This window comes from Cetorhinus maximus, chromosome 16 (assembly GCF_964194155.1).
Source record: "Cetorhinus maximus chromosome 16, sCetMax3.hap1.1, whole genome shotgun sequence".
In the NCBI taxonomy this organism is placed as follows: Eukaryota; Metazoa; Chordata; class Chondrichthyes; order Lamniformes; family Cetorhinidae; genus Cetorhinus; species Cetorhinus maximus.
The window spans coordinates 13560752-13587315 of NC_135894.1; the positions used below are offsets into that span (position 1 = coordinate 13560752).

General features: G+C 43.8%; 1 protein-coding gene across 4 annotated transcripts in view; it reads left to right on the forward strand.

The window, feature by feature from the left end:
* Positions 1–26564, forward strand: part of LOC144691363 (uncharacterized) — a 65788-nt gene that overhangs the window by 29789 nt on the left and 9435 nt on the right. For 3 of the 4 annotated variants that reach the window (XM_078559384.1, XM_078559385.1, XM_078559386.1), the window contains 3 exons: positions 502–623; positions 9492–9699; positions 15563–15766. In XM_078559384.1, the coding sequence (XP_078415510.1) occupies positions 502–623; positions 9492–9699; positions 15563–15766 (534 nt within the window). Of the gene's footprint in view, positions 1–501; positions 624–9491; positions 9700–12783; positions 13114–15562; positions 15767–26564 lie in introns of those variants that run through there. The other variant, XR_013579111.1, reaches the window with a different exon arrangement.

Consider the following 26564-nt stretch of genomic DNA (forward strand, 5'->3'; position numbering starts at 1 on the left):
AACGGTTGTGTACTGACTAAAAATAGTCTTGAAATTCCAACAAATTGATCTATTTTCACTTACTTTTTAATTTCTGTCTTAAAACTGAGAGGTTCTAGTACTTAATGAACATACTAATGCCAGTACCTGTCTCATTTCCTTTTTGATAATGTGAAAATATAGATTTATCAGGAGAGTTCATCTAGAAAACTGGACCTTTCTAAGCCCTGCAAAAATAATAAGTGATAGCTATAGCACCTTTGCCTATTATACCAATGTAATGTCTAGGTGGACACAATTCATGTCCCAGATTCATTGGAAGGCATTTTCTAAAAAGCTTTTAGTTGAATGAATTATAAACTAGTTAAATTGTATTGCTCTCACTGACTGTAAAACAAAAGAATGTACCATTTGTGCTCATATCGGAAAAATGAAAACATTTAATTGAAAGTTTACAACAAATTTTAATGATTTACTGTTTTGTATGGTTTTTAAAATTGAATTTCCCCCTTTTTTCCCTAGAGTTCCTTTGTACACTTTTCCCCACATATGATTTGAGCGAGGAAGGCAAAGACTGGAAAACTTGTGTCTCCAATGTAAATTCCATGATACGCAGCCTGCGTTGTGAAATCCAAAAAGGAGCAGTAAGTAGAGTCAACAGAGAGTAAAGGCATTTATTTTGTGTGCATTATCGGTAAGTACGCATCAGGCTGACTTGAGCATAAGCTGAAACTAAGTAGCTCAAACATTCCTGCAATAAAATATCGATTTGTATTTCATTTCCTTCTTCGGGAAACTTTGTAATTGAGCAAGAAAAAATTACTATTTGCGGACATTCGTATGAACATCCAGAATAATCGATGGAGGGATAAAGGAAGTTTCAGATCAGCAGGAGTAGTTCTGCATAAAGATACAGCTTTGATGTGGTAGTGAGCCATTCAGACTAATTCGCTATCTGTACTGACTCAGCTGATCTCAGCCAGACAACAATTTAACAATTTGAAGACTAAAATTGGTCTTGGTGGCCAATAGCTAGGGAGGGTTAAATTATTTCTGTTCCTGATTGCTGTCCAAGATCTCTTCCAGAAGTGTTTGGAAAGTCAGTGCAGATGAGAACAGTATTGGGATGTGATGCTTTCCAAGGTAGATTAAGCCAGCTGATAGTCAGTCACTCACTCTAAACTCACACATGGCGGTGGTGGGGCTGGGGGGTTGGGGGGTGGGGGGTGGGGGGTGGGGGGCAGTGTTGCTGCTGGGGGGAAAAAAAAACGAAAAATGGCCTTTCACAGCACAAGCATGCATTTGAGAAATTCTTAATAAATCTATCTGAAATGCTGATTCCCTGATGCCTTGAGCTCCCTCCTCCCTGTTTCCTTAATATGGTTTCTTTTTTATTTGGCGGCTTTAAAATTTTCAGTAAAGGTTAATATTCAACCTTCGGCTGGAACAATTTGAACATGCGCGTTTTGCGAACCTTCACATATTAGCTGGTAGGAAGGCATTTCAAGGTTACTTTTTCAGTTAAGTGACAGTGTATTCATTACTTTGTGCATGGTTACTGTATAATGTACTAATCTGATTTGGCACAGTTTGGACAGTTTTTCCCACAGGGATGAGCACAGGTTTCAGTTTTACGTCCATTGTTAGAGTATTGAGGTTAGTAGGTATTATCTTCTCTGCCTGTTTTCCATTCTTGGATGCAGTTCCTTGGATTTTTTTATTTATTTTGTAAATACCTTTTGTTCCCTCACCCCCTCCAAGTTGACTCTTTGCTCTTCCTCACTTGAAGATGGTGAGTCTTGCTGCACCAATGTGTAAAGTTACATGGCACCCTTCACAAGCCATCAGTCTTCCCTTGTATGTGTGCCTAGATGGTGACTGTCAGCCAAAACCATCAGAGTCAACCCAAATCTTGCCCCCATCTGTTGCACATGCATACACCATTCTAATAGAGGTTCCCAATAGGAAGTGACTATTTCTTCCTTCACCTAATCCTCAGACTGATTATAATGCGCTATCACAACCCCAAACCCGGTTGAATAATGGATAATGAATCAAACTGGAGGTCTTGGTTTGCAAGCCGTGTGTTACATTTCGCGCCCGAGCTATGTAATGCTTTCTCCTTTATTTCTAGCTGCGTCTTGTTTTCTTTATCAGGCTAGCTTTCTTTCATGTGAAAAATATGAAAAAGTGAAACCTGCTGTTGTGCTAGTTCAGTAAAAATACAATATAATCTTAAACACTGCCAACAGTAAATGTCTCTTTTAATGGCCACGTACAGTCCAAGCCTTCTCTTGTTTCCTAATTAGTGGTTTTTGCTGTAACATTTTCTGACTGGAATGTATACCCCATGCAAATATCTGGGTAGAGTCTGTAAAAATGTAAGCTTTTAATAAGAGATAAAAATATTTTGCACTAACCTGTACTGTGAATGATTAATGTATATGTATAGCTTTCATTGATCTGTCCTTTCAGCTTTGTTTAGCAAACAGTTGCAGTCTCAAGGAGCAGCTCATTTTTGCATCTTTGAAGCTTGTATTTGCAGTTGCTTGAAGTGCTGCGTGTTCACTGTCCACATATATTAAAGTTGCTTTCAATATATTCATTCTTTAAGTCATTTACTTCTACCTGTAACTCGTAGGCCACTGCAAGGCTTATATTGGTGTCAAATGTTACAAGTTAGACCCCTGTGCTCCCTGATCCTGGTGAATGTTCACCAGAATTGGCTGGAAGAGCAGTTAGAATCTGTCACAGCGAGCGCAGTGGCCAAGGATCAAGATGAAACCCCATTGTGACGCAATGCCCCTCAGTCCTGACCGTGTTTTAAAGTAGGTGTTTGAAGGTTCAACTGGTGGGTGGAATCCAATACAAATTCAAATTATAAAGAGCCAGCTGAACTTTAGGACTGTTTTTCTATCAGTCAGCTTAGCTCATTAAGTGAAACTGTGACCTTCCCATCCTCCTTTTCCTATTGCGGTTGTACAAACAACATGGAAACCAGAGGCTTTTAATTTTCAGCTGCTTAAGCAGTCTATAAACCCAATGCTATTTCGGATTTATCAGTTGGATTTTAATCATGTGTAAATGGGCACATTTGCAAAGTGCAGGATTAACACCGAATTACATATTTTAAAAAAGACACATTTGGATGGTAGTTTATTGCATTGCTGTGGCTTTGCTGTTTACAACAGTGACCCTAAATGCCAGCAGAACTGCACCGCTGAATCTTTTTGAAAAAAAGCAACTAGTGAGGTCAACAAATTTCTTCATTCAAACAGGAAACGATGATTCCCCTGATTCCACCAAGCATACTGATACCACCTGTCTAAGTGGCAGTCACAGCAGCACTAATTCAGAAATTTGATCTCTATTAATCTAATGGGGCAGGCCCCTGATAATTGCTATTCAACTTTATCATTGAGGGTCCTTATGAAGCAGCACAGAAGTCTCAGGAAGTTGTGGTGTGGCATATGTCAGGGGACCTCTATCCCTAGGGCATCCTAGGAATCAGCAAGAGAGTTTCAAGGTATCACTAAAATAGCATCCTCTAAGAAAAAAATCTTTTAAAAATCCCATCCTGCAATACTGTCAACAAAAAAAGAGCAAGACTGATCACTATCGATGTCAGCGGTGTCCCATTTATAACTACGAATGAAACATTGAAATAGGCTATTTTCTTAACCCAGCTCCCAAAAAAAGTTTTAGTTCATAGGAACTTAGGACTTAGGAGCAGGAGTAGGCCATTCAGCCCTTCGCGCCTGCTCCACCATTTAATAAGATCATGGCTAATCCAATTGCTGCCTCAACTCCACTTGTGCCCCCCATAACCCTCGACTCCTGTCTAACTCTGCCTTGAATAAATTCAATGATCGAGCCTCTACTGCTTTATTGGGGAAGAGAATTCCACACACTGAAGACTTCCTGGGAGAAAAAAATTCTCCTCATCTCCATCTTAAATGGGAGACTCATTCATAAACTCTGTCCCCTAGTTCTAGCCTCCCACAGGTGGAAACATCCAACCAGTATATACCCTAAGTCCCCTCAGGATCTTATATGTTTCAATAATATCACCACTCATTCTTCTAAACTCCAGTGGGTATAGGCCCAACCTGTTCAACCTTTCTTCATAAGCCCCTCATCCCAGGAATGAGTCAAGTGATCCTCCTCTGAACTGCCAATGACACAATTATATGTTTAGTATTGCTAAAAAATAGAGACGTAGAACCAAAGAAAAGTTACAGCACAGAACATTTAGCCCATCTTGTCCATGCCAGCCTGAGGACACCCAGGTGCCCTTTCTAATCCCACCTTCCTACACCCGGCCCATTACCCTGCAGCTCACAGCACTTAAGGTGCAGATCCAGGTACTTTTTAAAAGAGTTTAGAGTTTCTGCCTCTACCACCAACTTGGGCAGCGAATTCCAGACACCCACTACCCTCTGCGTAAAAAAGTTCTTCCTCATGTCCCCCCTACAGCTTCTGCCACTTATCTTGAATCTATGTCCCCTGGTTCTAGAATTGTCAACAAGGGAAACAATTTTATCCTGTCCACTCTATCTATTCCCCTCATAATTTTGTACACCTCAATCAAGTCACCTCTCAGCCTTCTTTGTTCTAAGGAAAATAACCCCAACCTATCCAATCTCTCCTCATAGCTACACTTTTCTAACCCTGGCAACATTCTTGTAAACCTCCTCTGCACTCTCTCCAGAGCTATTATGCCCTTCCTGTAATGTGGTGACCAGAACTGCACGCAATACTCCAGTTGTGGCCTCACCACTGTTATATACAATTCCAACATTATATCCTTACTTTTATATTCTATACGTCTGCCAATGAAGGAGAGCATTCCATATGCCTTCTTTACAACCTTGTCTACTTGAGCTGCTGCCTTCAGGGACCTGTGTACTTGTATGCCAAGATCTCTCACTTCATCTACCCCTCTTAGTATATTCCCATTTATTGTGTAATCCCTGTAACTGTTTGACCTCCCTAAATGTATGACCTCACACTTTTCTCTATGTTAAAATCCATCTGCCACTTTAATACCCACTCCACCAACTCATCTATATCATTTTGGAGATTATGGCTATCCTCTACGCTATCCACTACTTGGCCAATCATTGTGCCATCTGCAAATTTCCCAATCGTGTCCCCCACGTTCACGTCCAAATCGTTAATATATAACACGAATAGCAAGGGTCCCAACACCGAGCCCTGTGGAACACCACTTGAGACAACTTTCCATTCACAAGGGCATCCATCGACCATTACCCTTTGTTTCCTGTTACAAAGCCAACCTTTTATCCAGTTTGCCACATTACCCTGAATCCCATGGGCTTTTACTTTCCTGACCAATCTGTCATGTGGGACCTTGTCAAATGCCTTGCTAAAATTCATGTGCACAACATCCACTGCACTACCTTCATCAACCCTTCTTGTCACTTCCTCAAAGAATTCAATCAAATTTAACAAATTCATGCTGACCATCCCTGACTAGTCCATGCCTTTCCACATGACAGTTAATCCTATCTCTCAGGATTGATTCTACTAATTTGCTCACCACCAATGTAAGATTAACTGGCCTATAATTGTTTGGCATTTCCTTTGATCCCTTTTTAAACAATGGAACTACGTTTGCATTTCTCCAGTCCTCCGGTACCTCCCCTGTATCTAGTGAGGATTGGAAAATCATCCTCAGAGCATCTGCTATCTCTTCCCTGACTTCCTTCAGCAGCCTCGGAAACAATCCATCTGGCCCTGCTGACTTATCAGCTTTCAAGGATTTCAACCCTTCAAGTACTTCCTCTCTCTTTATGATTATCCCGCCCAATATCTCGCAGTGTTCCTCCTGGACTACCATATCTACACCCTCCCTTTCCTTTGTAAACACGGAGACAAAATATTCATTCAAAACCCTTCCCATAGCCTCTGCATCTACACACAAGTTTCCATCTTCATCTCTGATAGGTCCCACTTTTTCCTTAACTAACCTTTTAGCATTAATGTATTGGTAAAACATATTTGGGTTACCTTTAACTTTACTTGCTAATCTTTTTTCATGCCCTCTCTTTGATTTCCTTATTTCCTTTTTTACTTTGCCCCTGCACTTCCTATATTCGTCTAGGCTATCTGCAGTGCTTAGTTCTTTGTGCCTATCGTACGCTTTCTTTTTCTGTTTGATCTTCCCCTGTATTCCTCTAGACAACCAGGGGGGTCTAGATTTGGCAGTACCACTCTTATTTTTGTAGGGGACATGTCTACTTTGTACAATTAGGATCTTGCTTTTTAGTGCTTCCCACTGGTTTTCCACTGTTTTATCCTCCAGCAGTGCTGTCCAGTCCACCTCAGCCAAGTCCCTTCTCATTTCTGCAAAATTTGCCTTCCCCCAGTTCAAGACTTTTACTCTTGCCTTATCTCTGTCCTTTTCCATGGTAATGCTAAATCTAACTGAATTGTGATCACTGTCCCCAATATGGTCGGCAACTGTCACTTCACCCACTTGCCCTTCTTCATTCCCCAAGTCTAGGCCTAGAATTGCATCTCCTCTCGTTGGGTTTGTCACTAATTGGTTGAAAAAATTTCCCTGGACACACTGCATGAATTTTTCTCCCTCAGTGCCCCTTATATTGTTTGAATCCCAGTTGATATTAGGATAGTTGAAGTCTCCTACTATTATTGCCCTCTTGTTCTTACAAGCAGAAATTTGCCTACATATTTGTTCTTCTATCTCCCTTTCACTATTTGGGGGTCTGTAGTATACTCCCAGTAGTGTGACTGCCCCTTTTTTATTTCTAAGCTCAATCCATAAAGCCTCATTTGTTGACCCATTTAGTATATCATCCTTTCTCACAACTGGAATTGATTCTTTAACCATTAGTGCTACCCCCCCTCCTTTTTTATCTCCTACTTTATCGTGTCTGAAGACTTTATAACCAGGGATATTAAGCTGCCAGTTTTGTCCCTCCTTTAGTCAGGTCTCCGTTATAGCAATGACATCCTGCTGCCATGTGTCTACCTGTGCCCTTAACTCATCTACCTTGTTTGTAATACTCCTTGCATTGAAGTATAAACAGTTTAACCCCATCAATTTCCCTTGCTGGACACTTTGTAAACGTTGCTTCTCCTCTAACTCCATGTCTATCACAACGTTCCTAGCTAATGTTCTACCTCCATTTTTCTGATCTGAATCTGACCTATCTGATCCTACTCCTGGGATCCCATCCCCCTGCCTCACTAGTTTAAATACTCCCCAACAGAACTAGCAAAAGCCCCCGCAAGGACACTGGTCCCAACTCTGTTTGGGTGCAGCCCGCCTGGTTTGGACAGGTCCCACCTTCCCCAGAACCGGCCCCAGTGCCTCAAGAATCTGAGTCCCTCCCGAGTACACCATCTCTCCAGCCATGTGTTCATTTGGTCTATCCTCTTATTCCTGCTCTCGCTAGCACGTGGAACTAGGAGTAATCACTGGTGCATTCTCCATGGCAGCGCCTCTGTCAGTCAGTGCCCACTTGCCAACCAGGCAGCGCTCCCTTCTCATATAATATAAACTGTTGTTTTCCCCTTACATTGGTATTCTTGCAGTGTCCTGATGAGTGCAAGACGAAAAGCTTCGACATGTCTCTTTTTTTTCAGTGATACTCAAGTTCTGTACTACCCAGCGACTAATTGTATCTTATTTTCAAATAAAGAGACCAAAACTGTACACAGTTTTCCAGATATGTTCTCAGCAAGGCCTTGTACAGTTGCAGTAAAACTTCCTTACTTCTATATTCCATTCACCTTGCAATAAGTATTCAAAAAAAAATCAAAATATAGTTCAGTGCACCGATGTGAGGTTGGGCCAATATAGTGCCACAAAGGCCACTGATGTTGGAGGAGAGGTGACCCCACCCCCATTTCCCCCCGATCCATTAGTGACAGCTGGCAGCAGGCTCTTTTTTCCTGACAGGCTATGCGGCATGAACTCTTCCTGCCTGCCATGTTTGAACAGGAAAAGCGGAGCAACAGGTCGATTGGGATTGGATGCCCGTTTTGTGGGGTAACGGCGCGAGAACTAACAAAGCGTGCCAGTGAATGTTTGTCCAACCTCGTTTTTCACTCTCTATGTGGCTCACTGCAGCTTGTCCTTAGAAACTGTTTACAGAGCTGAGCACAGCACTGGCAGCTAATCAAACTGTCCACTGCCGCAGCCACCAGGTACTTGCAGTCCAGGTCAAGCTCGTAGACTAGGTTATTATTCACACTGGGTGCAGACAACCATGAGTGTTGACTTTTTTACATTACAAAGTGAACCTAGCGTTTAGATCACCATATACAGTGTACACCTATCTGATGTCCTGTTGTGGGTTCCTACTGTGCGGGAATTTGCTGATGATTTATACCACGTGCATGTGGCAGGAGTTGTACTTAAATGATCGTGATTGTGTTATACGGGGCTGTTGGAATTTTTCTACACTGGAGGGGGGCTTTGGAAGGAAAAAAAGGTTGAGAACCACTAGCATATGTAATGGCAAAGGTTACTCACACCATAATTTCCTGGAATTTCTGCACCATTAAAATAGCGTACACCATAATTTTCAGCCCCATGATATCATTGTAATTCCCCTGTACAACTTTCTATGATTTGTTCCTTGAAATCATGGGTAGCTGGTATGTTTTACAACTGCCTGCATTTGATTTTTATGGTTTTAAGTGACATGATGGAGTATAGCATACTATAGAGAAGGAGGAACTGTACAGAATTCAACCAATAGGTTACATGTCTAATCTATTTGCAATTTTAATGTTTGTACAAGACATGAGATCAAAACCGTCATAACTAAGGTTGCATCTGTTTCCTCGTCTGTAATAATGGAATGGCTGTATCTCAGTTCGGGCTCGGTTATTCATTGGGAGCATCAATTATCCCCATCACAGCCCAATGATGCAGAATGCAGTGCTGTGTCTGATGGAATCTTAGTTTATCTACTTGGGATTGCCTGTGTGGGAATTTCCCCGGTAGCCATAGAAACATCAAAGACCTAGGCCTCGGTTATAGGATTTGAAGAAAGAAGACAGTTCTTTCTGATACTCGCTAATGTTCTAAATAGGTTAGCCACCTCTTGGTATTGATTGATGTTTAATATTCCAAGTGGGTCATACATTTGTGAAAGGATATTTTTGAGGCATTGTACAGTTGTACCATCTTGTACATTCCGGTGGGTATACTGTGATTTCAAAAGGATCATCATGTCACTAAAATAATATTGTGACAACTGCACCCATGCGGGTTTGATTCTCCCAAGTGCTGGATTACTTTAGCGTGGACTAGTTATTGGTCTTGTTATAATTGTACATCGATGTACCGGACATACGGCAAAGGATGATGTGATTTTTCAGTTCTTCAACCAATTGAGCTCAAATCTGTTTGAACATTTGTCATCACTTGACCTGTATTTTGTACTGAATGGTAATTTTAGAAACTGAGAGTTTCCATGTTAATCCTATTAGCCATTATTTCTGGCCATTAGGACATCACAGGTGACAATGGAAAAGCTTCAGAACAGGAAGGAGCAGGGGTGTGTGTCAATCTGGATTCCGATGGTGAGGATGAGTTGATCCCTTCTCAAGTACCTGAGGAAGCCAAAGCCACCACTGAGGTACAGCAACAGGATTGGCAACAACAAGACAGCTCCACTGTGCCAGAGAACGATGAACAGAGAGCCTTTGAACCTAAAGGTGGAGAAAATAGCCTATTTTATCACTTTTTTATTTTAAATAATATTATTTAAACATTCAAAAACAGCAGTGGTGGACAATATTCAAACGAATAAGGATTGGTACTTTTCACCTACATGGTATTTTCTGTATTTTTTTTTTACAAAAAGGAAACTTCCCAACAAGATCTAATTTCAAACACAAATGATAACAAAGAATCATGATTAACCCAAATATTTTTTGAATTTGTTATGTCATGATTTTGTTTTCAAACAAATTATTTTGAATTCTGATGTTTTAAAGTACTGACTTGGTAGGGATACTGTCCCAGCAGTATGGAGGAGTCAGTGGTAATCACTGATTTAATCATCCAATTTATAACTACATCTGTATCAATTTCTTAAAAGTTGTCTTTGTTAACTCCATTAACCTTGACAATTTTATCAGAACATACTGATCAAACAAAAACATGTTGACGTAAACAGCAATGATTTATGCCGTAATGGTTTTGCTCATGATAATATTGTTGCCATTTGGTTTTTAAAAGAGGGGAGCAGATTCCGATTCTAAGGCTTCCATGTTACCGCCCGTTGTTTGTCTGATTTTCTGATTAAGCAGTGTCTGGGAAGCAGTACCCATCAGTATTATTTCTTCCCTCACCCTCTCCAACTCTATTCATGGGTCGCCCATTTACGACTGACAACTTTTAGAATTTGTCACCAAATTCTTTATTTCCCGCTGCCGAGGAAGTTTCACTGGACTGGATGGTGCGGAGATGTGGAACCTCAGCGCCAGAGAGAACAATGGGGCTGAATTTTTGTCCTTTTGTCACGCCCCAAAAATAGGGATAGATGTCTAAATTGAGCAGAAGCGGATCCCATTCAATTTTCAGCGTTGCTCACACTTCCAGTGGGGGTCTAAGGCAGATGTTAGAAGCTCCTTTCCGAAGCAGGAAGGAGAGTTATTTGTGTGTAAAGGAAGTGTGCAAGCCCTCAACAGGATTTACTGATGGGCGGGCTTCCTGGACACCAAATTCAACCCGTGCCCAGGACACCTGGCATCCAGAGTCGCTCTGGGGTGGGTGGGGGTGGGGGGTGGGGGGGCGCTAATTTAGCTTTTTAAAGATGAGTGTCTTAGCCAATTTCTGAGCCATTTTTGTTTGTTTTTACTTCCCTGCTGCCACTTGGACTTTCATGAGCGTTTGTGCAAGTTGTTCTGTTCTAACTTTTTTGTTCCCATTACAATTCTGGGTACTTACAGGAATCTTCCAGGTTGCACTCCTGTCAGCACCCCCACATACACACACACATACTTGTACCAGCAGAGAGAGGTGAAGTTACCTCATTTGGGAAAAAGTGGCGCTTAATGGAGCTCTTCTTCCTAAATTAACCTGTGCCAGAAAACTCCTGATGCCATAATGCATGAACACCTTATTAACCATATTGCTGGATAGTTTACCAGAAGCCATGCAAAGCCGTGCTTTGCCGGTGTAATCCGGAGGCGGAATTGCCTAATTGTCCACATTGATCAGGGTGTCGTCAATCATTTTCCACTTCCCTAGCAGTGACTGTCAGGGCCAGTTTTCTCAGGAGAATAGGTCAACAGAGTGGCAGAAACAGAGCTTTGACTGTCACGCAACACCGAGCTAGGCACATGGGGACAATATTGGACAGCTTTGACCTGACGTTCAACCGTATGTTCATTCACGCATGGTGCAGTGGTGACCTATGTGGCTGGTTCCATCATCTTTAGTGGCCATCAAACAGGAAGTTGGGCATTAGACTGTTCTGTCTTGTCTGCAGATTCATACCTTCACTTTGGATTCTCTCCCATCATTTCTCAACCTCCTGCTCCTTCAGCCTTGGAAAAGGCCACTTAGGCTTAAGATGCCGCTTAAGGCTCTCTAAAGGCTTTCAAAATTTTTGTACACCTATTGGCCCATTTGAAGGTCCTGTGGTGCAGTGGGTAGCTTCCCTGCCTCTGAGCTGGAAGCCCCAGGTTCGTGTCCCACCCCAGGACTTAATGGCCAATGAAGGTGCATTCATAACGTGGCCAAACGGATGGATTATCAACCTGTAAATCCTTCCAACATGCCCATGGCAGGCGTTAAGAGCTGGAGAGTCTCCTGGTCGCCCATGCTTGATGTGGAGTGACACCCCTCAAACTATATCCTCTGGTGACAGGCTAGCAACCTGTTTCAGGTAAAACTAGCTATGGAAACAGGTGTAAGCATGCTTTTGGTCTTCCTCATGCATCTCTAGGGGTAGGAAGAGACTCAAGAAGAAGATTGGTTTCTTTACTTTAAATTTGAATTACATGCAATTTTCAGTGCCCATCACTAATGCCTCCTCTGCACCAAGTGCTGGGATTGTTTAATGCCAGTGAGCTTTAAAACCAGAGAATTGCATACTATTAACACTTGGGAAGGCTTAAAATCAACAGCCCCTAAAAATGGGCACGGGGATTGGAGGGATGCACAATTATAACCCATACCCATAATACGGGCAGCATGCCAATTTTGGGCTGCCTGCTTATTTCAATGATTTCAGAGTCCAACTGGTGGCTCCATAGCTTGGGGGTTAGAGCACTGGCCTTGTAAACCAGGAGTCATGAGTTCAAATGTCACTGAAGCCTACTCGAGTGCCAGCTGTGGTTCAGTTGGTAGTGCCTTCGCTTCCGGGTTCAAATCCCATTACAGGGCCAGAGCACAAAAATCAGGCTGACACTCCAGCGCAGTGCTGAGGGAGTGCTGCACCGTTGGTAGTGCTGTGTTTGGGATGAGGTGTTAAAATGAGGTTGATGTGAAAGATTTCATGGCTCTATTTTGAAGAAGAACAGGAAGGTTATCCCTGGTGTCCTGGCCAATATTTATCAGCTTCACAACAAACTAGATAATCTGGTTTTATCACATTGCTGTTTGTGGGAACCTGCTGTGTGCAACTTGGCTGCTGCATTTCCAACATTACAACAGTGACTCCACTTTAAAACCTATTTCATTGGCTGTAAAGCACTTTGAGATGTCCAGTAGTTGTGAAAAGCACTATATAAATGTAAGTCATTTTTTTTCTTTCAATCGCACTATTAATTGGCTGGATGTACCAACAGGGGGCCATTATTGTGAGTGGGTAGCTCTGCCTGAATTCAGCCTGCAGCTCTTAAAGGGGAGGCCCATTGCGAATGGGGCTGTTGCTGGGAGTCGTGCAGGAAGTGAATCTGACCTGGGAAACACTGAAGAATGGCGCAAGATGGTGGTCTCCAGAAGCTGCGGTAGAAGCCATGGTAGAGGAGGTGGAAAGGCCAGGTGATGTCCTGTATCCGCAGGGGCCAGGCCGCTCTAAGCAATGAGCGATAGCCGTAGAGGCCAATGCCAAGAGTCAAGCCTGGAGCACATGGATCCAGTGCCAGAAAAAGTTCAGTAGCCTCTGAATAATCAAGGTCAGTGAATACATCATCAAATGCCATGTCCCATCGACTGCTCCACTAGCCTCGCACCCTACTCCAATCACCACAACTCAATCAGAGTATCTATCTGGCATTTGTATGTTCCACCACACCCTCACACAAGCAATGCTGCAAGCCTCACAATCACACCTCCCAGCTAGCTTGCACTCACTGCCAGCTATTCAACCATGACAGCCGCATCACCCCAACAGATTACACCACACTCACTGATGCACCTCTCTCTTTGCAGAACAAAGAGAGAGCAGGAGCTAACCAGAGGGGGACAGTGATGGCTGCAATATCGTAACCCCCCATGGAAGAGATGTTGCTGACCATTACATGACATTGATAGTCATTCAGGAAGCTGTGGTCAGATCAGGGCTGAAACCATTGAAGATGATATCCTCATATCTAATCCACCTCTCCCTCATCCCACACACTCTTCTGATTTACAGGATGCAGATGGTGCAAGCATGCAGCCCTTACTTCCTCCCTCCCTCCCTCCCTACACCATAAAGCCTATCCTTGTGCCTTTCTCCTTTCAGATATTCAGGAAGTGCAGCCTGGCCAGGCCATAGTGGAACAGCAAATAGGCAGTGATGATGAAAGTGCACGAACATTCAATTTCACACTCGCAGCCACCAGTGTTAATACTGACACCGCACATAATTTAGAGGATAGCAAGAGGTGAGATCTGGACATAATAAAACACTGGGCGCAAGTGGCCTGAAGCCAAGGCAGGGGGCCAGGATTGACCTGGTTTCAGCTTGCCAGAAAATGAGGTTACACAAGTTCTGCTGCAGAGGATTTCAATGAGAACTTCGGTGGCAGCCTATGGGAAAGCACTGATGGGTATGCATAGCAAAACGCTTGGTGCATTGGGAAGCCTGCCATCAATGCCAAGGAACATGGAGGAGTCCAGCACCAACTTGGCACAGGGCTTTGCACAGAGTTTTGGACCCTTCTTTTCCAGCATGGAAGTGGTGGCCAACTCTGCCAATACACTTGTGGACCCAACATAATACAGTGTCTGATGGCTGACATCCCAGCAGCACAAGCAGAAGCCACCCAACCTCTCAATGCTGCAATGGGAGCTCAGACTGCTGGCACTGTGGCGAGGGTTTGCAGCATTTCACAGCAGGCCAGCAACCTATCCTCCAACAGATTACTAGAGTTGCTGAGCTGTTAGCAGTGTCACCATGGAGCACAAACCTGTTGTCCTCCCTCAGAAAGACAGCACTCACCCTCTCACATCTGCCACTTTACCTTTGCCCTTACTGTTGGCTGTCCGTCAGCCAGCACACACTGCTGCCACCCAGTGATGCAGGGATAGTGAAGCTGGGCCTTCTAGGCCCAGAGCTGTTTGAGGTCATCCTCCAAGGCCACCCTCAGTCTCCTCCGTTGAAGGTCAGCAGCCTTTCACCAGCCATGCTGCAGCCAGTGTGGTAGCACTGTGTAGGAGCACGAGGACAGGCACTAAAGGAATGTACAAGGGTTATCAGTTGACGCTTGTCTTCAGTATATCATGATTTCATTTATAAATTTGGTTTAGAATATTCATTTTGTCGTGCCTCTTATTTTTGCATTGTGGCCAAGTGAACACAGTGATGGTAAGTTACAGAGTGAAGAAAAGGAGTGGGACGATTGGTGAATGGGAAATTGGGATTGTGGTTCTGGGTATCCCATTCAAATGAATTCTTCACAAACTGCCCTGGCAGCACAGGGCTATCTGGGTTGTCCCCCTCTTTTCCTCTTCCTCCTCCTTGCAGAATCAGAGCAACAGCCAGAAGAAGTCAACCAGCAACTAATCCCTAGCTAGTGGACGGTCCCTTTAAATAACTGGTGGAGCGTGGATGGGGCGAGGGTTGGGGGTTGCACACTGACTGATATTGTGATCTACCAGCTCTGCATACTTCCGGCGGTCATTAACATGTGTGCGATAGTTCTTTCACCACCAAGGTCAAAATCCTGGAACTCCTTTTCTAATAGCACAGTGGGTGTACCTACTGCAGTGGTTCAAGATCATGGCTCACCAACACCTTGTCGAGGACAATTAGGGAAGGGCAATAAGTGCTGGCCTAGCCAGAGACGCCCACAACCAGTGAGCAAATTTTTAAAACGCTAATGGCCTCGCTAGTGCACTGTAGTTCACCCCTAAAGTGTGTGTGTCACCATGGGGGGCACTTTGGAGTTTTAAGGGCACCATTAGCACCCAAAAACAGGCATAAATGCTCCCAATTTCTCACCCTTGATCTTTTGGGTGTATTTGCACCAATTCCCGACCATTTAGAAATTATTTCAATGCAGATTGATCCTAACGTGCATGATGGTTCAACAAGGTTCAGAGATACAATCTATAATGAAGCTTTTAATTAATTAACGTATTTTATTTTCGTATATGTTTAACAAGAGCTTTTCTTTGACTGTCTACTTTCCTCACCAGAAATTCTTGGTAATCCCGCTCGGCAAGTTCAACTCCCGTATTCTGCTGTGTATGTTGCTAAGCAAAAAACAAGACCAGAGCTGGCTGCCCGATATCTGGTTCGACATCTGTTTCCTGAGGAGGTGCTTGTCAGAAGCAACGTATATGGAAATCTAGATCGGGGCATATCTCCTTTAGACTGCAACAAAATCAGTGCTGTCCGAGGTATTTACAGATAACTGCCATGATTCAACTTGCATGGGTTTAATAAGAGAGCACCATCTGGTCCAGTAAAAATGACTTCATGATTGAAGATGTTAAGTTTCTCAAAGATCTGTAACAAATTCAGCTACCAGATTTCAAATATTTGGTGCATGCCCCTTTCGATACTAATATGATGGGAATTAAAATCAGGTGGCTTCTATTACTGGCAGGTGACCTGCTCTGCCAGCTTATTGTTCAAAGTAGAGGTGTCAGCTGTGGCTCAGTCCATAGCACCCTCGCCTTTGAATCAGAAGGTTGTGGGTTCATGTCCCACTCCCAGAAACCAAGAACTGTGATTGTACTCGAAAGAGTTGCAATCTGTGACTGTTGATAACTCGAAAGAATTTTTTTTTTTTTATCGTTCAAAGTGGTGAAGCTGACATTACTCTCAGTCAGCAAAAGAAGCATTTCTTTTCCTACTTCCTGTCACCATAGATCCTGTGGTGGTGTAGTGTAGTGTGGTGTCGTGGTAACGTCACTAGACTAGTAATTCAGAGGTCTAGGCTAATTCTCTGGGGACATGGGTTCAAATCCCACGACAGCAGCTGGTGGAATTTAAATTCTATTAATAAACCTGGAATATAAGGCTAGTCTTAGTAATGATGACCATGCTAGCCACCATCGATTGTTGAAAAAGCTACTTGGTTCACTAATGCCCTTTAGAGAAGGAAACCTGCCATCCTTACCTGGTCTGGTCTACATGTGACTCCAGACTCTCAACAGTATGGCTGACTTTTAACTGCCTTCCAGAATGGCTTAGCAAGCCACTCAGTTCAAGGGCAATTAGGGATGGGCAACAAATGCTGGCACTGCCAACAACACCCACATCCCATGAAAGAATAAAAACAACTTCACAGAAACACCTTCGTATAGTCCTTTTGAGATCTCTTTTGCCTCAATACGACGACCGTGCAAAGGTTGGGTTTTTATTTCCCGTTAACCAATTACATGTTCAAAATTTCAGGATGGTTTTGTGCTGTGGCTTTGTGACCATTGGAAAGATTTAAGTGAGCCAGGCTAACCTTAACAATTTTGTTGGAAACAAAAGAATATCATCTCTGCTTGTCAGTTGAATTAAAACCCAGTCTCTTCCTCAAACTCTCCTAAAGAGACTGCGATCCAACCATTATGGAGAATAGTATAAAAATGGTTTATAAAAAAAAATTAAAATCCATGATTGTCAAGCCAAGAAAATAAAATCTGCTTTATTCCACACTTTATCACCAAATCTGCCTTAAGCAATAAAGGGGAAAATAATCATGAAACAAAATCAGAAATTATGTGTATGTTATTAATGGATATTTGACATAGAGAGAAAAATTTGAATTGACATCATCTATTTCACAACCTGAGGGCATCCCAAAGTGCTTTACCGCCAATGAAGTACTTTTGAACTGTAGTCATTGTTGTAATGTGGGGAACCACAGCAGCAAACAGAAATATGATAGAACTTTATTTTTAGTGAAGTTGGTCGAGGGATAGACATTGGCCAGGACATCAGGGAGAACCCTACTGCTCTACAATGAAATAGTGCCATGGGTTCTTTTCCACCCACCTGTGAGGGCAGGTATTGTAGAGTAAAGGGTTAATAACATCAGAAGTATACATGACACTGATGTTATAATGACGTCAGATCACATGACTGAAAAGAGCAGAAGCTCTTACCTCGTGTGAAGGTACAAATGTGTAAATACTTGCTGTAAATAAATCCTGGTTAAAAAGACCATGGACCCGAGAAGCATACTTTTCAGAGACTAGACAATCCCCAAACCCCACCTAAATCCCTGCCACACAACAAAACAGGTGTAGCCTTAGTTTTAATATCTAATCCAAAAGACAGCACCTCCGTCAGCATAGCACTCCCTCAGTCCTGCACTGTTGGAGTTTGAGTCTCTGGAGTGGGACTTCTGACTCGCAAGTGAGTGTGCTATCCCTGAGCCACAGCTGACATCTAGAAGATGTAAATAGAAGACATTAGGTGTGTGTCACAGAATCACAGAATTGTTATGGAGTAGAAGGAGGCCATTCGGTCCATCGGGTCTGCACCAGCTCTCCAAATGAGCATCGTGACTTAGTGCCATTCTCCTGCTTTTTCCCCGTACCATTGCACATTGTTTCTCTTCAAATAACCATCTATTGTCCTCTTGAATGCCCCGATTGAACCTGCCTCCACCACACTTCCAAGCAGTGCATTCAGATTCGAGGCACTTGCTGTGTGAAAAAGTTTTTTCTCATATCACATTTGCTTCTTTTGCAAATCACTTCAAATCTTTGCCCTCTCGTTCTCAATCCCTTAATGAGTTGGGACAGTTTATCCCTATCTACTCTATCCAGCCTCCTCATGATTTTAAACACCTCTATCAGACCTCCTCTTGGCCTTCTCCTCTCCAAGGAGAACAGTTCCAACCTCTCCAATCTATCTTCATAACTCAAATTTCTCATCCCTGAAACCATTCTGGTAAACCTCTTCTGCATGCTCTCCAATGCAATTAAATCCTTCCTGTAGGGCAGAATTTTGAGGTCATCAAGCGGGCCCGGGAGAGGCTGGGAAACTGTCCGCCACCCGCGATCGCCCGCCCCCCGTCTGCAATTTCATGTTGGTTGGCCAATTAATGGCCAGCCTGCATGAAAGGTGCACTCAGATCCTCAGCGCTGCTGGGGTGGGGGCAGGAGGAGGACAAGTGTAAAAGCCTACGTGTGCACAGGGAGTGCACATTGATAGCTCCCCAAGGGCACAGATCTGCGTCAGGGAGCTGAATAATTGGACATACACAAATAAAGATTTTAGAAATGATATAAACATGTCACATGTGACTCAGTCACACGAAGAGGGATATGTTGGAAATGATGTTAAAAAATATTTTTTGGATTTTTATTTACCGTTGGAAACCGTACCCCATCCGTGGATGAGGTTTCGTAAAAAATGCCGGTCAAAAAAGACCTGACTACATTAATCCCATTTTCCAGTGCTTGGCCCATAGCCCTGGAGACTATGGCAATGCAATTGAATATTTAAATACTTCTTAAATGTTACGAAAGTTTCTGGCTCAACCACCCTTTCAGGCAGTGAGTTCCAGGTGCCCACCACCCTCTGGGTGATAAAGTTTCTCTTCAACTCCCCTCTTAGCCTTCTAGCTCTTTCCTTAAATCTATGCCCCCTGGTTATTGACCCCTCTACTAATGGAAAATGTGCCTTCCTATCCACCCTATCTATGCCCCTCACAATCTTATACACCTCTATCAGGTCCCCTCCCAACCTTCGCTGCTCCAAGGAAAACAACCCCGGCCTATCCAATCTTTCCTCATAGCTCAGACCCTCCAGCCTAGTCAGCAACCTGGTGAATCTCCTCTGCACCCTCTCTAGTGCAATCACATCCTTCCTATAGTGTGGTGACCAGAACTGCATGCAGTATTCCAGTTGTGGCCATTTTATACCGTTCCAGCATAACCTCCCTGCTCTTGTATTCCATGCCTCGGCTAATAAAGGCAAGAATCCCACATGCCTTCCTAACCACCTTATCTACTTGCCCTGCTACCTTTAGGGATCTGTGGATATGCACTCCAAGGTCTCTCTGATCTTCAGTACTTTCCAGGGTCCTACCATTCATAGTGTAATCCCTTGCCTTGTTAGCCCTCCCCAAATGCATTACCTCACACTTTTCCGGGTTGAATTCCATTTGCCACTGCTCTGCCCAACTGACCAGTCCATTGATACCCTCCTGCAGTTTACGGCTATTCTCCTCGCTATTTACCACCCTACCAATTTTCATGTCATCCGCAAACTTCTTGATCATACCCTCTATATTTAAGTCCAAATCATTTATGTACACCACAAACAGCAAGGGCCCCAGCACCGAGCCCCACAGAACCCCACTGGAAACAGACTTCCTGTCACAGAAACATCCCTCTACCATCACCCTCTGCTTCCTGCCTCTCAGCCAATTTTGGATCCAACGTGCCACTTTGCCTTGGATCCCATGGGCTCTTACTTTCTTGACCAGTCTGCCATGAGGGACCTTATCAAAAGCCTTGCTAAAGTCCATGTAGACCACATGAAATGCAGTACCCTCACCAACACGCCTGGTTACCTCCTCAAAACATTCGAACAAATTTATCAAACATGACCTCCCCTTAACAAATCCATGTTGACTATCCCTGATTAATTTGTGTCTCTCCAAGTGCAGATATATTCTGTCCCTCAGAATTCTTTCTAGTAACTTCCCCACCACCAAGGTTAGACTGACTGACCTGTAATTTCCTGGTCTACCCCTTCCTCCCTTTTTTAATAATGGAACAACATTAGCAGTCCTCCAGTCCTCTGGTATCTCACCTGTGGTCAGAGAGGATTTGAAAATTTTTGCCAGGGTCCCTGATATCTCTTCTCTTGCCTTCCTCAACAGCCTCCGATACATCTCATTGGGGCCTGTGGATTTATCCACTTTTAAGGCCACTAAACCCGCTAGTACTTCCACCCTCTCTGTTAATTTCCTCTAATATTTCACAGTCCTCCACCCTGATGTCTATACCTGCATCTTCTTTCCATTGTGAAGACCAACGCAAAGTACTCATTGAGGACTGTACCCACGTCTTCCGGGTCCACACACAGATTACCTCAATGGTCCCTAATTGGTCCTACTCTTTCCTTAGCTATTCTCTTGCTCTTTATATGTCTAAAAAACCACTTGGGGTTTACCTTTATTCTACCCACCAATGCTTTCTCATACATTCTCTTAGCTTTCCTAATTTCTTTTTTAAGTTTCCCCTCTGCACGTTTTATACTCCTCCAGGGACTTGAGCCCTCAGTATCTGCCATAAGCTTCTCTTTTTCTCTTAATCCTAACCTTTATGTCCCTTGACATCCAGGGTGCTCCGGACTTGGTCCCCCCTTTGTCTTTACAGGAACATATTTGCCCTGTTCTCTCGCTATTTTTCCTCCTTGAATGCCTCCCACTGCCCTGACACCGTTTTATCTGCAAGTAGCTGCTCCCAGTCCACTTGGGCCAAATCATATCTCATCCTAGTAAAATTAGCCTTTCTCCAGTTTAGATTCCCAGCCCAACCTTATCCTTTTCCATAACTATCCTAAATCTAACTGAGTTATGGTCACTATCTCCAAAATGCTCCCCTACTGTTGTGCCTTCCACCTGCCCAGGCTCATTTCCGAATATTAGGTCCAGACCTGCCCCCTCTCTTGTTGGGCTTTCTACATACTGGCTAAAAAAAGTTCTCCTGGATGCAGCTTAAGAATTTTGCTCCCTCCCTACCTTGCACATTAAAACTATCCTAGTTAATATTTGGGAAGTTAAAATCCCCTACTATTACTGCCTTATTATTCTTACACTTCTCTGAAATTTGATTACATATTTGATCCTCTGTCCCTCCCTGACTGTTTTGGGGGCCTATAGTACACACCCAATGGCGTGTTTGCCCCTTTTGTGTTTTTTACTCCTATCTGTATGGTCTCATTTGATGATCATTCCAAGATATCATCCCTCCTCACTCCTATAATTGATTGCTTGGTCAATATTGCGACCCCATCCCCCTCTCTACCTCATCTGAATACCCTATAACCAGGAATGTTGAGCTGCCAATCCTGCCTTTCTTTTAGCCAGGTCTCGGTCATAGCTATGATATCATACTCCCACATGCCTATCTGTGCCCTCAGCTCATCTGTCTTATTCCTCGGGCTCCTAACATTAAAATATATTCCATTTAGCCTTGCTAAACTCACTACTTTCTTATCTAGCCTATGTTTCCTCTGCCTTCCAGACTCATTCACTAGCGTTTTAACTTCTAATCCCATCTCAGCTTCTCTCCCCTCTGAACTACTTTTCAGGATCCCATCCCCCTGCCAATTTAGTTTAAATCCGCCCCAACAGCATTAGCAAACCTCCCCACGAGGATGTTGGTCCTGTTCCTGTTCTCCCTAGTGAATGTGCTGTAGTACCCACAACTTCCGCTCAATCTCCAAAGCCTGGATCTCGAGTTGTTCCAGTCAGAGGCACCTCCTGCACACATGGTCATCCAGATCGCCAGGAGCGTCTAGGATTTCCCACATAGCACAGGATGTGCAAATCACAGGTCCGAGCTCCCCAGAGATACCTTAACTAAATAGAATATGGACCCTTGCTTTTATTTTACCCTTACTCCTACTTGAGTATAGACTAGATGCTAGATCCTCTAGATAGACTAGGTGTTGCTGACTGCCTGTCCCAGGGTCCTCCTCTCACACTCTCCACATTCTTCCTACCAAAATGAATCACCTCACACTTCTCCACATTGAACTTCATCTGCCACCTATCTTCCCACTCCACCAACTTGTCTATGTCCTTTTGAAGTTCTACACTGTCCTGCTCACAGTTTACAATGCTTCCAAGTTTTGTATCATCTACAGACTTAGAAATTGTCCCCTGCACACCAAGATCTAGATCATTAATATATATCAGGAAAAGCAAGGGTCCCAATACCGACCCCTGGGGAACTTCACTACAAACCTTTCTCCAAACCGAAAAATGTACATTGACCATTACACTCTGCTTGCTATTACTCAGCCAATTTTGTATCCACGTTGCTACTGTCCCTTCTGTTCCATAAGCTATAACTTTCCTCAAGTCTTTTGTGTGACTATTGAATGCCTTTTGAAAGTCCATGTACACCACACCAACAGCATTCCCTTCATCAACCCTCTCTGTTAGCTCTTCAAAAAAATATAGCAAGTTAGTTAAACACTATTTCCCCTTTAGAAATCCATGCTGGTTCTTCCTAATCAACCCACATTTTTCCATGTGATTACAAATTCTATCCCGAATAATTTTTTCTAGAAGCTTCCCCACCACTGAAGTTAAACTGACTAGTCTGTATTTGCTGGACTTATCCTTACAATCTTTTTTGAACAAGGGCGTAATGTTTGCAATTCTCCAGTCCTCTGGCACCTCCCCTGAGTCGAGGGAAGACTGAAAGATTATGGCCAGTGCCCTTGCAATTTCCACTCTCACTTCCTTCAATATCCTTGGATGCATCTCATCTGACCCTGGTGCTTTGACAATCTTAAGTACTGACAGTTTATCCAATACTTCCTCCTTATTAATTTTGAACCCTTCTAGTGACAGAGTTTCCACCTCTCTCACCGTGGCCTCAGTAGCATCTGCTTCCTTTGTAAAGACAGATGCAAAGTATTCATTTAACACCTCCGCCATGCTTCCTGCCTCCATGTGTAATTCCCTTTCTTGGTCCCAAATTAGCCCTATTCCTCGTTTTACCACCCTCTTACTATTTGTGCTGATAGAAGACTTTGGGATTCCCCATTATGTTGGCTGCCAGTCTTTTCTCAGGATCTCTGTTTGCTTTCTCACCTCCCCTCTGAACCTTCTGTATTCTGCTTGGTTATCAGTTGGATTTTCTACCTGACATCTGGCATAAGCACTTTTTCTTCTTTATCTTAATTTGTATCTCCCTTTTCATCCAGGGAGCTCTGGGTTTATTTGCTCTACCTTTCTTTTTTGAGGGAATATACCTTGACTGTGCCAGAACCATTTCTTTGAAGGTAGCCCATTGTTCAGCTACAGGTTTTCCCACCATCCTTTGGTTCCAGTCTATGCGACCCAGCCATGTTCTTGCCCTTTTGAAGTCGGCTCTCCCCCAGTTACTTATTCTTACTCTGGATTGAACATTGTCCTTTTCTACCATCACCCTAAAGCTTACAATACAATGATCACTGTCTCCTAAATGTTCCCCCAATGATACTTGATCTACTTGGCCCACCTCATTTCCAAGAACCAAGTCCAACAGTGCATCCTTTCTTGTTGACTAGACACATACTGCTGTAGAAAATTCTCCTGAGCACAATCTAGGAACTCTTGCTTCTCTCCGCCCTTTACACAACCAGTGTCTCAGTCTGCTTTTGTGAAATCAAAGTTCCCCATTATAACTACTCTATAATGTTTGCATCTCTCTGTAATTTCTCTGCAGATTTTTTTCCTCTACATCCTCCCCACCGGTTGGAGGTCTATAAACTACACCAAGCAATGTATTTGCCTCCTTTTTGTTCCTTAGCTCTAGCCAAATTGATCCTGCCCTTGAACCCACTGGGACATCCTCTTTCTCTAGCGCTGCAATGCTCTCCTTAACCAATACCGCCACCCCTCCTCCTTTTCTTCCTTTCCTAGCTTTCTGAACAAGCACCCAATCCTGCCCTTCCTTAAGCCAGGTCTCTGTTATCGCCTCAACAACATAGTTCCACATGGCAACCTGCGCCTGTAACTCCCCAGTCTTATTTACTATACTCCATGCATTCACATACATGCATAGTAATCCTGATTTAGACTTCATAAGATCATAAGACATAGGAGCAGAAATTAGGCCATTTTGCCCATCGAGTCTGCTCCGCCATTTAATCATGACTGATAAGTTTCTCAACCCCATTCTCCCGCCTTCTCCCCGTAACCTTTGATCCCCTTACCAATCAAGAACCTATCTATCTCGGTCTTAAATACATTCAATGACCTGGCCTCCACAGCCTTCTGTGGCAATGAATTCCATAGATTCACCACTCTCTGGCTAAAGAAGTTTCTCCTCATCTCTGTTCTAAAAGGTCTTCCCTTTACTCTGAGGCTGTGCCCTCGGGTCCTAATCTCTCTTACTAATGGCAACATCTTCCCAACGTCCACTCTATCCAGGCCTTTCAGTATTCTGTAAGTTTCAATCAGATCCCCCCTCATCCTTCTAAACTCCATCGAGTATAGACCCAGAGTCCTCAAACGTTCCTCATATGTTAAGCCTTTCATTCCTGGGATCATTCTCGTGAACCTCCTCTAGACCCTCTCCAGGGCCAGCACATCCTTCCTGAGATACAGCGCCCAAAATTGCTCACAATATTCTAAATGTGGTCTGACCAGAGCCTTATAAAGCCTCAGTAGCACATCCCTGCTTTTATATTCTAGTCCTCTCGAAATAAATGCCAACATTGCATTTGCCTTCCTAACTACCGACTCAACCTGCAAGTTAACCTTAAGAGAATCCTGGACTAGGACTCCCAAGTCCCTTTGCACTCCAGACTTCTGAATTCTCTCCCCATTTAGAAAATAGTCTATGCCTCTATTCTTCCTACCAAAGTGCATGACCTCACACTTCCCCATGTTGTATTCCATCTGCCACTTCTTTGCCCATTCTCCTAACCTGTCCAAATCCTTCTGCAGCCTCCCGCCTCCTCAATATTACCTGTCCCTCCACCTATCTTTGTATCATCTGCAAACTTAGCCAGGATGCCCTCAGTTCCCTCATCTAGATCATTAATGTATAAAGTGAAAAGTTGTAGTCCCAACACTGACCCCTGCGGAACTCCACTAGTCACCGGCCGCCATCCTGAGAAGGACCCCTTATCCCCACTCTCTGCCTCCTGCCAGACAGCCAATCTTCTATCCATGCTAGTACCTTGCCTCTAACACCATGGGCTCTTATCTTACTGAGCAGCCTCCTGTGCAGCACCTTGTCAAAGGCCTTCTGGAAGTCCAAGTAGATAACATCCATTGGCTCTCCTTTGTCTAACCTACTCGTTACCTCCTCAAAGAATTCTAACAGGTTTGTCAGGCATGACCTCCCCTTGATGAAACCATGCTGACTTTGCCCAGTTTTACCATGCACTTCCAAGTATTCTGAAATCTCATCCTTAATAATGGACTCTAAAATCTTACCAACGACCGAGGTCAGGCTAATTGGCCTGTAATTTCCCATCTTTTGCCTCACTCCCTTCTTAAACAGGGGGGATTAGCGATTTTCCAGTCCTCTGGGACCCTCCCTGACTCCAGTGATTCCTGAAAGATCGCCACTAACGCCTCCACTATGTCTTCAGCTATCTCCTTCAGAACTCTGGGGTGTAATCCATCTGGTCCAGATGATTTATCCACCTTCAAACCTTTCAGTTTTCCTAGCACCTTCTCCTTGGTAATGGCCGCCATACTCACCTCTGCCCCCCGACTCTCTTGAACTTTGGGGATGTCACTCGTGTCTTCCACTGTGAAGACTGATGCAAAGTACCTATTCAGTTCCTCCACCATTTCTTTGTTCCCCACTACTACTTCTCCTGCGTCATTTTCCAGCGATGGGGAGAATTTTCTCCCTGTTCGGGGGGGGCTGAGCGGGTGCGCAGCTGATCGTCGCCTGCAATCAGCTGGGTGCCGCCATTTTGCGTGACGCGCACCTGGAAGCACGACCTGAGCACTCCCTGTGTGGGCGGGGGAGGGGAGGCTGAGTCGGGGCCTGCGCGGAAGAGTGCAGAAACCCCCCTGAGGCACGGAGTTGCCTCAGGGAGATTTATTTAATTGTGAAAAAGTCAATAAAAGATTTTTAAAAATTATTCGGACATCTCCCCTCATGTGACATGTCTATGAATTTTATTAAAAATTTTTATTAAATTCTAATAACCTTCATGAAACCTCATCCCGCCTGTGGATGAGGTTTCATGAAATGTGCAAAGGCTGCCTGGGCTCTTCACCTGCCCCCCGCCAATGTTAAGGCAGCCCTGTTAATTCTTTAAATTACTATTTAAATGGCCTTAACAGTTCTTTGATAGTTCGGCAGGCGCGCAGCCGTCTCCAGTCCGAACTGAAGATCTGGATGACGCGTGGTGACTTCAGGACGCACGCCCAATGTCACCACAAGTCATTTTACCTGCCAGTGAGTGGGGCCCGCCCCCGACCAGAAGATTCAGGCCCATGACTTTCTCCCTTCTTCCGATCCACCCATTAGCTTACTATTCTCTAGA